This window comes from Oenanthe melanoleuca, chromosome 13 (genome assembly GCF_029582105.1).
Source record: "Oenanthe melanoleuca isolate GR-GAL-2019-014 chromosome 13, OMel1.0, whole genome shotgun sequence".
NCBI lineage: Eukaryota > Metazoa > Chordata > Aves > Passeriformes > Muscicapidae > Oenanthe > Oenanthe melanoleuca.
The window spans coordinates 15,451,272-15,464,566 of NC_079347.1; the positions used below are offsets into that span (position 1 = coordinate 15,451,272).

The 13,295-nt window shown below is 38.5% G+C and overlaps 1 protein-coding gene across 1 annotated transcript in view; it reads right to left on the reverse strand.

The window, feature by feature from the left end:
• Positions 1-13,295, reverse strand: part of TENM2 (teneurin transmembrane protein 2) — a 602,965-nt gene that overhangs the window by 106,796 nt on the left and 482,874 nt on the right. Inside the window, exon 10 of the mRNA XM_056502736.1 lies at positions 4,462-4,667. Coding sequence (XP_056358711.1) covers positions 4,462-4,667 — 206 coding nt within the window. The remainder of the gene's footprint in view (positions 1-4,461; positions 4,668-13,295) is intronic.

A 13,295-nucleotide genomic window follows, 5' to 3' on the forward strand; every position in this document is an offset into this window, starting at 1 on the left:
GAGGTTAAGGACAGACTCATCACCTCCTTGGGAAATGTTATTACTTGGGCAACATCTTGGGAAAAAGAAATTGTGCTCTTCAGAACAATTGTTCACAAAGGGTCAACTAAGGAAGCAGCAATAAAAGCTGACATTTCTCACTGGCAACACGCTGTTCGTCTCTGCTTGTGCTGGCAGGTTCCTCTGCCTCCCTCTGTTTGATGCTGATTCTACCTCATATAGCAGAGAAGGCTCAGCAGTTGGCCAGATCGAAGGGGAAGAGTTTTCAGCCTGAAACTGCTTGAAGCAGTTTTAGCTGCAGAATCTCTTTTCATGATGATGGGGTGTGACCTAGTGAGAGCAGGTCCCTTGGCACAATGATTTTAACTTTGGTACAGTTGAGTGGTATTGCCCTCTTTAATCAAACTATGACAAATAAATTAATGCCCAGGCAAAATCCAAATGACCAAATCTGGATAACTCTGTGAATGCTGAAGTACTGGTGCAAAGTGATTCAGAAAACAGCAATACATTTTTATCCTTCTTTGGATTTCTCAGGACTGAGGGGGAAAAAAAGAAGGAAGTTCATGTATCTGCTGGTGGTTCCCTGCGTATATTAATCTTAACATGTCAGTAAGGACTAGGCTTATGTGCCCCAAAATCGAAAATCCCTGACTGTAGGGTCAGCAAGATGACACTATGAACTCATAAGCAGATAACATTTCTTCACATGCTTGGCTGAATCATCATTTTGCTTTTCACAGCCCTGTTGATTTTCTGATTTACCACCCTTGCATGATTAATTACTTTTACATAATGTTGTGCTGAAGATATCACTCTTGCTTTAAAGCTACTTATTGGCATATATGAATAGATTAGAAGACCCATCTAGGAAAGGGAGGCAAGTAATTTCATGATCATTAAAAAGCAACTGTGGAATTCTTAATCTAACACACACACACACACACACAACTGCTAAGGAAGAGGCCACTAAATCACATGAATTAGGGAATGGACATGTCAAACCAAATTAAATCTCTGAAGTAATTTGGAAGTTTCACTGACTTTTGTCTTTTTTGTATTCTTTTTTTATGATCCTTTATATTTTGTGGCTTCATACTGCAAGTCACATAAAAATGGCTAAAACTGCTCAGGAACAACATGCAGCAGAAATCCCAAATGACTACATCATCAGAGTTCAATTTTGCAGCAGGGAGTACTTACTATGATTAAAGCTCAATATAAGCAAGTGACTTGCCAGCCTACATCGCTAAACAAATTCCAAATTCACTCTCTTGGTGAGTTTGTTTATTTTTACTACCCAGCATACTGAAATCCTACTGCTTACTCTTATTTACAAACCTAAAATTTCATGCTAAGTTCTTTCTGGGCAATTTGTTTTTATAATTTCTCCATTCAGGGCTTTCTACCCTCTGGTGCATTTTATTCATAGACGAATAAGGACTTTCTTTTTCCAGTAACCATGGGGAGTCAGCAGAACAGTTTGGGAACTTTATACCTATGGTTGTGACTGCAGCACTGCACACACCAGTAAGCCCAGTCACACACAGAGGAAGGAGCCACTTGTGACCACTGCAAAGAAGAGAGCTTGCAGGGCTCAGGACTGGACACGCAGAGAGCCACATAATCCTCAGAGATTTTCTTAGATTTGAAACAATTTGCATGTCTCCACAAAATGCCTAGGAGTTTTTGAGATTGGGAATTGAAAAGAAAGATCTATTAGAGCTCTTGTCTCAATAAGGGATGCATATTCAACAGGAGAGGGGGAGCACGCTTGGCATGGTGGCGAGCATTCGCCTTTATGCCAAAGCCCTGTGGGATCTAAGCAGCCAGCAAAACATATGGCAGGGAAACTTGTTTGCAAAGTGCTCTAAAATTAGTTCTTCATAAAATCCAGTTGGTAATTATTCATTAAAATATAGCCATGAAACATCTGACACCCACGATGGCAGCCAACCAAGCAGCTTGTTCCCACATTTGGGTGCGTCCCCAGCCAGCCAGCTCAGGCCAGCCCCGCGGCCATCGGGCGACTCTGAGCACCTAAAGGTGTTTCAGCACCTGCTAAAAACCAAGGGAACACTGATGCTCCCCTGCTCCCCAAGTTGGCTTTTTTCAAATAAAGCCATTTCCTGTACTGAATGAAAAGAGTTTTCATTTTGACGTGAAAAATTTATGAGTATAAAGCACGCTGCTGGAAATGAAAACAGTACAGTTCCACGCACTGCCTTCTCCAGACATTCCAGTGAAGTTCCTCTCAGGTTACCTCATTTCATGCATCATTTGGAACGTGCTACCAGCATGTAGCAACACCATAATTGCTGTAAGCTCTTCAGAGTCACTTCATGCATTATTTGACATTTACAGTTTGTTTTTTATACATTATCAATTCTATTAATATGACTCTCTTCTGCTAAATTCCTATTGATCATTCAAGCCTGCAATGTGCATTTTGTTATTTCTGCACAGCACTACACAGGTTGGAGGGATTTTGCCCAAAAGCACTGCATTCCTGTTTGTACTCTGCTTGCCACTCAAAACTGCATTTTTGCCTCTCCTCCAGAGCTCCACTCCCCATGCACATGGCACACAGGCTGCATCCAGACAAGTTTACAGCTACATCAGTTTGACTGACTAAACCAGGCATTTGGAATATTTGCTAAACAGTAATACTGAGAAGGTTAAATCTCAGCAGGGCTCTCAGACAGGAACTGCATCTTGTTGTCTCAGGTTAATCATGTACCTAATTTGCTGATTATTGACTTGTTCCCACAAAGGATTTTACTCGGCTTGACATATGAGCACTGATCAGTGATGAACTGTCAAGCTGTTCACTGCTTTAGAGCTCCTGTCCCTAACCTACAGAAACAAGGATTTTAAATTTCAATTTTAAAATATCGTCTGATGTCAACTTCAGACTGTTTTCATTCACACAAAACCATTGTGCTCCTTTCTGTCAGAACAAGGCTTTTTTCACTAACTCAGGTCTGTAACAGCTTGCCTTTCTTATTCAAAAATAATTCTCTTGGTAGCAGCTTGACTGAATTTTGATTGCTGGACAAAAATGCCATGGAATCTCCTGCTGCAGAACCCAATTAACAAGCATCACGACCCTGCCTGACTGTTGGAAAGTTTATGCTGGTTTGTATCGCAGATTCAGACCAGATCTATACTAGTTTATATACAGCAGATTTCATTAACCCCACTTATGAAGAGCTTTAGAACTGCTTCCTCTGAAGACTGGAAAACAGGTCCCCTGAGGAGCAATCCAACTCAAGAGGAAACACAGATGATATTTCTAATTATTTGATTTAACAGAAAGGTCACAAAATTTCTATTCTATCCTTGTGAGGTGGAGGAAAAGAAAAACCTCTGCCTGATCACAGCCTTCTCAGATGAGAACATCATAATGAAACCTAGAACAAATACATCTGATCATACAGCAATATAAAGTTCATCCTGAATTAATTTTATTTTTTTTACCACCAGCTACTTTCAACTGGATTTCCTGTAAAAGATGCAGGCATACCTCTGTCATATCTCAGTAAAAAAATTAAAATTAACCTGTATGTATAACAAACTTTCGGAGCTTTGGTTGCCCTAAGTAATTTTCATTTCATGATTTATACTTTTGTTTGTTTTCCTCAACTAAAATATCATTTTATTCATGATGGAATAGGGAAAGTGAGCACTAAAATTCTGAATGAATTATACCATTACCTCACTGGAACAGCTGAAGATCCACAGACATAATTTCACCCTCAAGACAGCATACTGAATGAAGCCTTACAGCCAAAATCAAAACATTCCTAAGACAGGCTCCCACCCTGGAACATATTCTCTGAGGATATATTTTTTGTGTTGCCTGGATGGCTGGAAATGACTGAAAATCAGTCAACAGCCGTCTGCAATTTCCCAATTTTTTTTGTCTTTGTATCAAGGTTCAGGACACCATCTGCTAACATGGAAAACTGACCACATGTCCTCCCTCCCCCTTCTTCGGGCTGTGCATTGCTGATCCTGATTTCCTACCAGTCAAACACATCCATGAATTTTGCACAGCCAAAGCTCCTTCTGCACAAATTCTTAGAAGCAGAGGTAATAAACCCATATCAACCTCCTCATTCCTTTACTCCCATGTCTAATCAAAGATTTTGGTCTTCAACTTATCATTTTTGTCTCACAGATAACTAGATAGTTTTATCTCAGTTTCTGCCAACATTATATCAGAGGTATAAAACCTTGTTTGAATGGCAAGGACATAATTATTTCTTTTATAAATGTATTGTTGAAGTATGTAACAACCTAAAATGCTAAGGTGAGGGTGGTTCAGTCAAATATCAAAAAAAAAGGAATTCAGGAAATCCCTAATCTTGAATTCCATAAACTCCAACATAAACCTAACAAAGATGACCTAGATTTTACATTGTGACATTCAAAGCCAACAAACACATGATAAAGTACCTGGGCATGTGATGGTGGGAGTCCTCTTCTTATATAAACACCAAAAAGAGCATCCTTCCCTAAGGATATGTTGAACTTCAGGAACTGTGGCTGGCTGATATGGATCTGAGACCTCCAAAAAACTCCGGGGGGCACCTCCTGGGTGACCCTGTGGCCAACTTCTGTTTCTCCACTATCTATGCTGCTATTCCTAGTGACCCATGGTCCTATAAAACAAAAGCAAATACAAATTAAATGAGATTACTGGTTTTAATACAGGTAGTTTTATTCACTCAAGACGAACACCTGCGGCAGTGACACCTCTTAAATCAAACTGTAACTTTCTTATTCTCATGCAATCTGCTCCTTGTTTCAATCAGTATGAAAGAATTTGGCCCTTATATTTGAAGCAAAAACTCTGCAAACTTTTTTTTCTATGGAGCATCAGTAATCATCTAATCCCTCAAACCCTTTAATTCTGTGATTGCTCCTCACTGATCAAACAGCAACAGCAGTGTCAGTTAAGCACATGTGAATCTCCCTGTGCTCTTATCAGTTGCATCTTGTACACAACCAGGGTATAAAAAACTGTCAGAAAGGTGAACTGAAGGGGAACTTCAATCTAAATGAACTGATGACAAATTTTTATTACCACTGTTTTCTTCACTGAAGTAGTCCAATAGACTTTAGGTCACAGACAAGAGAGTTGACAGAAGAAATGAAATGCACACAAAAGGGTTTAGAGGACAATTTCTGTACTCTGATGTGCATCTTCTCCTTGAAACAGAGTTAGCACAACTCAGCGCAGTGCCTTTTAAATTCTCTCTGCCTGAAGCAGGGTCTATCTACAAGTCTTTTTCCCTTGTGCTGTGGTTTGTTAAAATACATCATTTGTTGGTTTTGCAGCATGCATTATTGAAGACAAGATACAAGGCCTTTCTGGTTGACTGCTCTGGCTTCCAGCCCATGAAACAGCCAACTTGAAAATATGGTGCAAATCCCTTCTGTTCTCAACTGAGCAAGTTCTAAGGCTACACATATTTTAAACATGGAGTGCAGAACATGGAGTTAGCAATGTTTTTAAGCTACAATATGCAGCAAAGCTTGGTTTTGTGTTCTGTGTTCCCAAACAACTTGGTGAGAAATCCATTTAAAAATTCTTACAACAGACACTACAACAAACCAGAAAACCACAGAAAATATCTGTTAATGCTCACAGAGTTTAAAGGTATCACTAATACCACTATTACCATACAGTGGATGGTGGTGATACCTCTGATACAACCTGACAGCATTTGTAAAAAGCTCAGTGTTTACTTCATGAGGGTTTTTCTGCCATAGTGTAATGCTATTTTCAATAAATGGCAAGTTACTTTTGAAATACATTCCAGCACTGTATGAATGTAATGGGATGGCACAGAACAACATATAATTCCAGCAGGTAAGTACATAACAGCTTTTCTGTCTCGACTATCTTTAATTGAGAGAGCTGCAAAAGCACGGTTTCAGTTATAGATTCTAAATTATCTATGTTAGCAGCACTTACACTTGTACATAATGAAACACATACTATGCTGGCAGTGTTTTGAAATGGTAAAAGAATGCTCTGAATACCAACTGCTACACAGTTTTTGGCAACTTGTTTGTTTTTTTCATTTTCTATGTTAATGGGTCTACAATAACATCACAGCACTAACAAAGAAAGAAAAAGCAGAAGAAGCTGCAACAAGAGGCTGCAAAAAAAGGAAAAATGGCTGAGTGTGTCAAGCAATGTGCCCCTAGAGCCACCAGAAGCACAGAATGCAATCAGATCCAAACATGTCCTGCTTCATGGAAACTACAGGATTTCATTTCTAATGGAAATGGAAATTTCTAATGGAAACAGAGGATATCTCAAGGTTCTTATCTCAATGAAAACAGGCACCATCTCACTAGAATTTAAATTAGTTCTTACCCACCCATGTGGAGAGGAAAACCAGGGGCAGAGAGCACACCAAAAATCACCTGTGGCATGTTATACTGGAATCACTGGCACAGTTAGGAAGTCAGCAAAAGATTGCAGGCAACTTCACCTTCTTTGAGAACATTACATTCACTTCACAATTCCAACATATGGAAATAAACAATAAATATTTTTTCAATATTCTTAAAAAGCATGCTGTAAATAATTTCTTTGGAAGCAGACTGAGCATTCTTTATGAACATCAACTGTATCTAATCTGCAAAAGGCTCCTTGACACCCTCTAAAGAACCTTGCTCTTCAGGAGCAATATATCCATAGCCAACAAGTTAAAGAAAAAGCTATTTCCAGGAATTATTATTATTATCCAGTGCAGCAAAGGTACAGAGAATGTCAATGGAAAGACCACAATAGTCTCTGTTGGCAGTTATAGTTTCACTGGCTATTAAAGCAACTCCAAAACTGTCAATGGTTTTGATAATTCTCTAGAATTGTAACTTCATAAATAAATTAAATTCTAATGGAGAATCAAGTTTTAGTATTTCTGGATAAATTAAGCCTTAGCTTCCTTTAGATATCCAAAATTCTGCTTTGTATTACTCTCTGGGAAAGGGCATTTTTCAGGACTCAAGGATCCTCAAATACATCAATTAAGCTAAAATGATAAAATTTCAGCCATCAGGAGAACCATTCCTACTCCTTCAACGTGCAAAGGTTGAAAAATATATTGGATGTCAGACTTTCCCCTAAAAATTACTAGAATAAGACCATTCCTTTGTATTTCTCATCAAAATATTGATGTTATCATGGTGAAATAAAAATTGCTGAAAACTGCAGATAAGACAATTGAATTAGTAGTTATTACTGAGCCCAGAGATGTGATTCAGGTTCCTATCACTGAAATTATTCTGTTCAGTTTTATATTATCCTTGGAAGCATCTCCCCACAGATGAGTTTTTATTTTGCTCTACAACACAAATCTAGTTCTCCAAACCACTCCTCCTGGAACATCTTAGGAAAATCTCCCCAGGAAGGGAATTGTGACAGAAGTTCACCACAGCAGAGGATTTTAAGAGCAGGTTAGATGATCAGCTCTCACAAGTGATTGAGATATATTTAACCTGCAGCAAGAATGGGGCAGATGGCTGACTCTCTTCAGTCTGTATTTCTGTAGTGCAGCATGCTCTATACCCAGCCTGTGCCACATCTGCAAGGAACAGCTGCTGCCTCACCTCTGGCATGCTGAAAGGATCCTTTCCTTTTCCTTTTAAGAATTTAATTTATGACATCCTATTTTTATGGAGCTACGTTACAATGCTGTAATAACAAAATTTAGAAATGGTTGGAGTTATACGAAAATCTAGGTTTCATATTTGCAAGCTTAGCTAACAACTTATAAAGTTTTAAATCCAAAAAGATATCAACAAACTCTAAAGATTATGCATTATTGAACCATGCTCTCATAAATTCCTGCTGAGTTACCCTAGTTAGTATGAGACACAAAACTAGTGACAGCATCTTGGTTCTGCTCCTTGCTCTGATACTGCCAGTGCACCTGGGTTGGTCATGATCTTGCTGCTCTCAGATGCCTGCTTGTAAAACAGAATTATTAACAATGACAGAATTATTAACAATCCTCACCATGAAGATGAGGAAGGCAGAGCAGTAAATATAAATATTACAGGAGGTATCTCAGCACTGGCCTCTTCATGTTCCTTCCTCTCCAGGATATAAATATAGAGAGGAAATGCAAAGTAGATATGGCCACCGAATCTACCTTAGTTAATAGGCAAAGTTTATTTTTTTTAACCTGAAAAGCAGACCACCATCCTAGCTTTGGTATTTACAATGTCTTTTTCTTCACTAACAGCTTCACTGGCAAACCCTGTCACTAGAGACTTAAACTTTTTTATAGCTCCCTTCAGTCCTCACCTCCTAATGCAGAGAATGTATCTTGCCACCTGACTCACTCCCCTCCAGCTATTTTTAGAAGCTTTTCCATTTGATGGACCACTGCAGATCACATTCAAAGAGCATCAACTGCATGTAAGTGAAGTTACAGATGTGACAAACTAACAAATCTGTGAAGAAAGACTAACCCAAACTACTCATACTGCTGTGAACAAATCAATCCCAAGATCATTCTCTCTGTTGTGGGTGAGTGTTGTAAAGTTCTATGTTTATCTCATAACCCCATAGATACTTGATTTTTTTTTCCTGTCATTTTCTCTCTATAAACATCTACAAAAGAGTTTTAAAAGCATACTTCTTCATCTTACCCAGGGGAGCCATTTCAATCACTCAGTCAAACATATATTCATCAACTAAATAACACTTACTCATTTAAACTGCTGTTTTATTTACCCAGCTGAATTACTATTTTGGCATATACATTTGAAAAGACTGTTTTAGAATTCAAGAATATTTGCCTTTGAAACTATCAGACAGGCAATCCATGACAAGAGCAATGCAAACTCCCCCTGCTAAGTTGTCAGCAGGTCTCATCTGTGAGCTGGAGGTCAGATTCAAGGTGGCAGTGGATGGGACATGCCCAGTCAGCCTTTAATTTAACTGATGTCAAGCAGTGTCAGCTATGGAGGCAGAGCTGTATTTACATTGCAACCAGCTATACTTGATTATTTATAACTACAGTATCCTACACTGTAGCTAAAATTAAAAATAAAAATGAAATCTGGCTACCAGCAGTGTCACACTACAGACATCACATTTAAACAGCAATTAACTCCAGTGCTGTGACTGTGTGCCTCTATCATGGGGATGACTGCAAATTGCATCTTGATGGCACTCTTGAAAAATACCTAGCAGAATAACCATTCCAATGGATCAGAAATGAATTGCCAAGATAATGTGGAGGACCTCAAATTAAATACAAGGAATAAATACCACCAGGGTTGGTTAAATTCTCTTTACCTTCTTTTCCTGTAAATCTATATTTTTTACAAATCACTGCTATACACATAGCTTACCTTATCTTTTTATCTAGCTTATTTTTCTGTCATTCTTTTTATATAGCCAGGGATTTTCACAGATGAGTTGGAATTCTGAAGAAATTTATGGTACAGCTGTGTAAAGGAAACTATTCAATATAAACATAGATTTTACTGACGTTTTGCCAGAAAAGACCATGTGAGAATTACTATGGCTCTCCATGATGGTTTAGCTTTTTTCCTTAAGTAAATTTGCTACTTATATGACCAGACATGTCTTATTGTTCCAGAAAGACAAATAAAATAAAGTAGAAAATGCCTTTTCCACACAAATATCTTCAGTGGAAAAATCAGTGCTATGCATTATTACCATACTGACTACTCCCTATATGAACTTACACTTTAAAGTATCTACCATCACCTAAGCGCCCTAGGACTCAGGTGAGAACAGATTATTTCTGGAATGTGTACAGTAGATTGACTGCTACTGCAAAACAAATTCCCTCAGCTGCAATGAGCTAAAAAGCCAGGCAATAAGAGTTTGTCTGGAGGAGCTGCTGTGACACATCTGAACTTCAGTTCTGCTGCAGGTGCTGAGGTACCAATGAGCTCTGTTTTGGGAAGTGAGGAGGAAGGAAGCTTTTGAGTGTATGAGCTTTCAGAAGTCCAGGAAAACAGCTTCTGGTGCAAACCCAAAGCCTCAGGTTGTCTGGTCAGCATCCTAAATTTCTATTGTGGCAAGAGGAAAGAAAATCTTCAGAGGGAGTGTCTGCACAAGACCTCAGCTCTGGCTCAGCTTCAGCCAATCAATGTAGCAGTGAAATGAAGCAGCTTACTTTTAGTAAAATATAACACACCTGATAGACCCAAAAATGAAGGAATATCTTCGCATTCATGTGAGCACGGCTTCACAAGAGTCATTGCTTTCAGAATCAAAAGCAAATTATAACTGAAAATTAAGATCTGTTGGTTCATTGCATTTCACAAAGAGCAAATACATACTAGTATGTATTTCTAAACAGGATAACAATCATCTCTGATGACAGATACCAAACTTCATCACCTAACTGGAAACAGAGCAACTCATGCTATCACCATGAACAAATCCGCAAATCTGAAACTCCTCTTCTGTTGAATTTAGCCAAATGCTTTGCTTTTCTGAGCCAGCCCCTGAGTCTGGTGTATTTTCAGAAGACCACATCTGCAAGCCTTCAGAGCCTCCATCTTAATAGTTCTGCTTCCTAATTTGTTAATTAAGATCTACATTACATTAGCCACGTAACTACTTAGTAAGATTAATCCACCTGGAAAATGATGGCTTGTCTTGATTAAACTGAAGGAAGGTAACAGAAGTGACATTTAAAACACATTGCCTGTTACTACATTTTGATCGCCTGTATTGGAGCGTCTGACAGGAAACAGCAGAAATGGAGAGATCCATGTTGTTTACACAGTTAATGAGGGATGAGTTTATTTTTACAGAGAGCTCCCTGCGGTGTTCCCGAGCCCCTACACCGTGAGCTGGGTGGCTCCAGCAGGAGCACAGTGCGGCAGCACTCAGGCAATGATCAGGAGCTGCTCTGCCTGCAGCTGAACCCCAGCTCACCCCTCTGCCAGGATGGCAGATCCTCCCATTTCAGAGTTTTGTTACTCCTTTAGCATTGTCTGTGCGCTGCAGCTAATAAAATACCTTAACTATTCGAAAACAATTTGTGTGCAAACCAAAATGTGACTTTGCAGCTGCAGCATCTGGCAGAGATCTCAGCATCATTTGGAGAGAGCTGAAGACAACCTGTACAGCCCCACAATGACTGCTGAGCTCAGCTTTCCACATCCATCCAAGGAAAATTTCTGCTACATCAGTAGAATCTGATTTTCCTCTCTCTCATCTCAAAAGCAAGTGAGATGGTGCCAAATTTAACAGCTAATTAGCCCTTCTTAGTTTCATTATTGACATTATATTTGCAATTCTGTATTTGATATCTGGAAACAGGTATTTTTCATATACATATACTTTTAAACTTCAGTACTTTAATATTTAATAACTAATATTTTTGAAAAAGTCTTTCTGAAATCCACATACACTGTGGTAGACTGTGAAATACCTCAAACTGAACATGAACTTGGATAAGGTTGGTTCATCCAAAGATAAGTAAACCTTGGCATATGTGAGTATGAAAACACAAATTCATATCAACTTTTTCCAAACAGTCAGTGTACTTATTGTACCTAAAGTAATCTTTCTACACAACTGTCCACAATTACTTTTGGTGTCTTTTAAAATGGGAGCTTCTAGAATCAGAGATCACAATCTCTTCCTGTGTTTTTCAGCTTTCTAGAACATTACTATAGCAAGCAATCAAGATAAAAAATACTAAGTCAATTCTGAATTACTATAAAATTTGCTAAAGACAGTATGCCCTAAACCAAAAAGTTGACACCAAAGCATTCTTTATGTGTCTTCAGCTGGAGTTAGTTTGGATATTTCCACATAAATTGTACGTTATCTTAGGTGTCCTCTGAAATGATAAAAGTTGAATTTATGGTATATTCTGTCAATTAGAAAGGAAACAGCACACAGTCACAGATTTTATGGAAATGTTTGTCTAGCCCACCACATAATTTTAAAAGTAAAAAACGTTTGACATAGATTAACAGAATTTAGGCACAGATAAATCCTGTAAGGGCATCTATTTCACTTCTTGAAGAAGCAATTATTCCCAAACATGCTTCTTTTCCTTTCCCCCCACTTTCCCCCTTAATTTAGATTAATTACACCCAAATTCTAACATTATCCTTACACAAAAAGACATACATAAGAGATAAATGGGCTTCACTCTCAGAAAGCTTTTTTAATGTCATTACAATCTATCTCATCCCTGTAGAAATTCCAAGGCAGTATCAATTTTTGGGGTTTTATGCACTCTGAAGGGATACTGCCTTTTGATCCATATTAAGAATGGAAATTTTGTCTCCTAATTTAAATCCCTAGTTGAACACAACTTTCACAGCATGGTGGACTTCACTTGCAGTTTTAAAGCAGCACTGAGGATTTTTCTGCCCATTACACTTGCCTCCTCCTTTCAGACATACCCACTATTAGTGAGATGTAGTGTGTAATTACAAAAAACCTGAAACTGTGTTATCTTAATAGTGAATTTTGTTTTCATTCAGATAGGAAAATGCAGTAATAAAGTAATTTACATTCCTCTTAAATTGCAGTTTTATTATTTCCTACCAGAATTTAGTCTCTTAATAAGGAACAGGCAGATCAAATTGAATACCTGCTTTTTTTTTTTTTTCTTCTCCTTTCAAATTGCTGTACTTTAAAATGCTTTGCTTGCTGAGTAGGCACAGCTTGTGTTTAAGTGGCCCTTCTCAGACTAGGGGTTAAAGGTTTCTTTGGAAGACCCATGTTTTGAAAAGAATGGCTTCATTCTGAGTTCTGTCAATTATAGAAAGGTCACTCTCCACAGCCAGAGCCCAGGAATGGTTGTTGTGTTAAAAGCTGTCAGAGGCTTTCCTAAAAACTGCTGGGATAGCAATATTAACTTGGACATAATAAAAGGAAAGGTGAGGTAGAAAAACTTTTCACCCTTCTCTGCTCTAAGAATTTCTTTTCGATATTCCTTGTGTTCATCCAAACCTGTCATTGGTTTTACTCCACTGTGAAAGATTACTTGCCTAAATATTGCTCTTCCTCCTTCCCCCACTTTACCAGCATTTCAGCAACCTTCTACAAAATGTCAGAAGAACAAGTAAACTTTTCCAGCATGCTCGGAGGAAAGCTAACTGCAGCAATTTAAGATGTAGCCAGCATTTCTGGCTCCTCGTCTCCTCTACAGGAGGCTACCACTCCCAAAACAGCATCTCAGCCTCTTCAAATGCGCAGAGCTAATTAGAGTGGGGCTGGGATGCACTGCCAGATATTGCACTGAAGTGCCCCA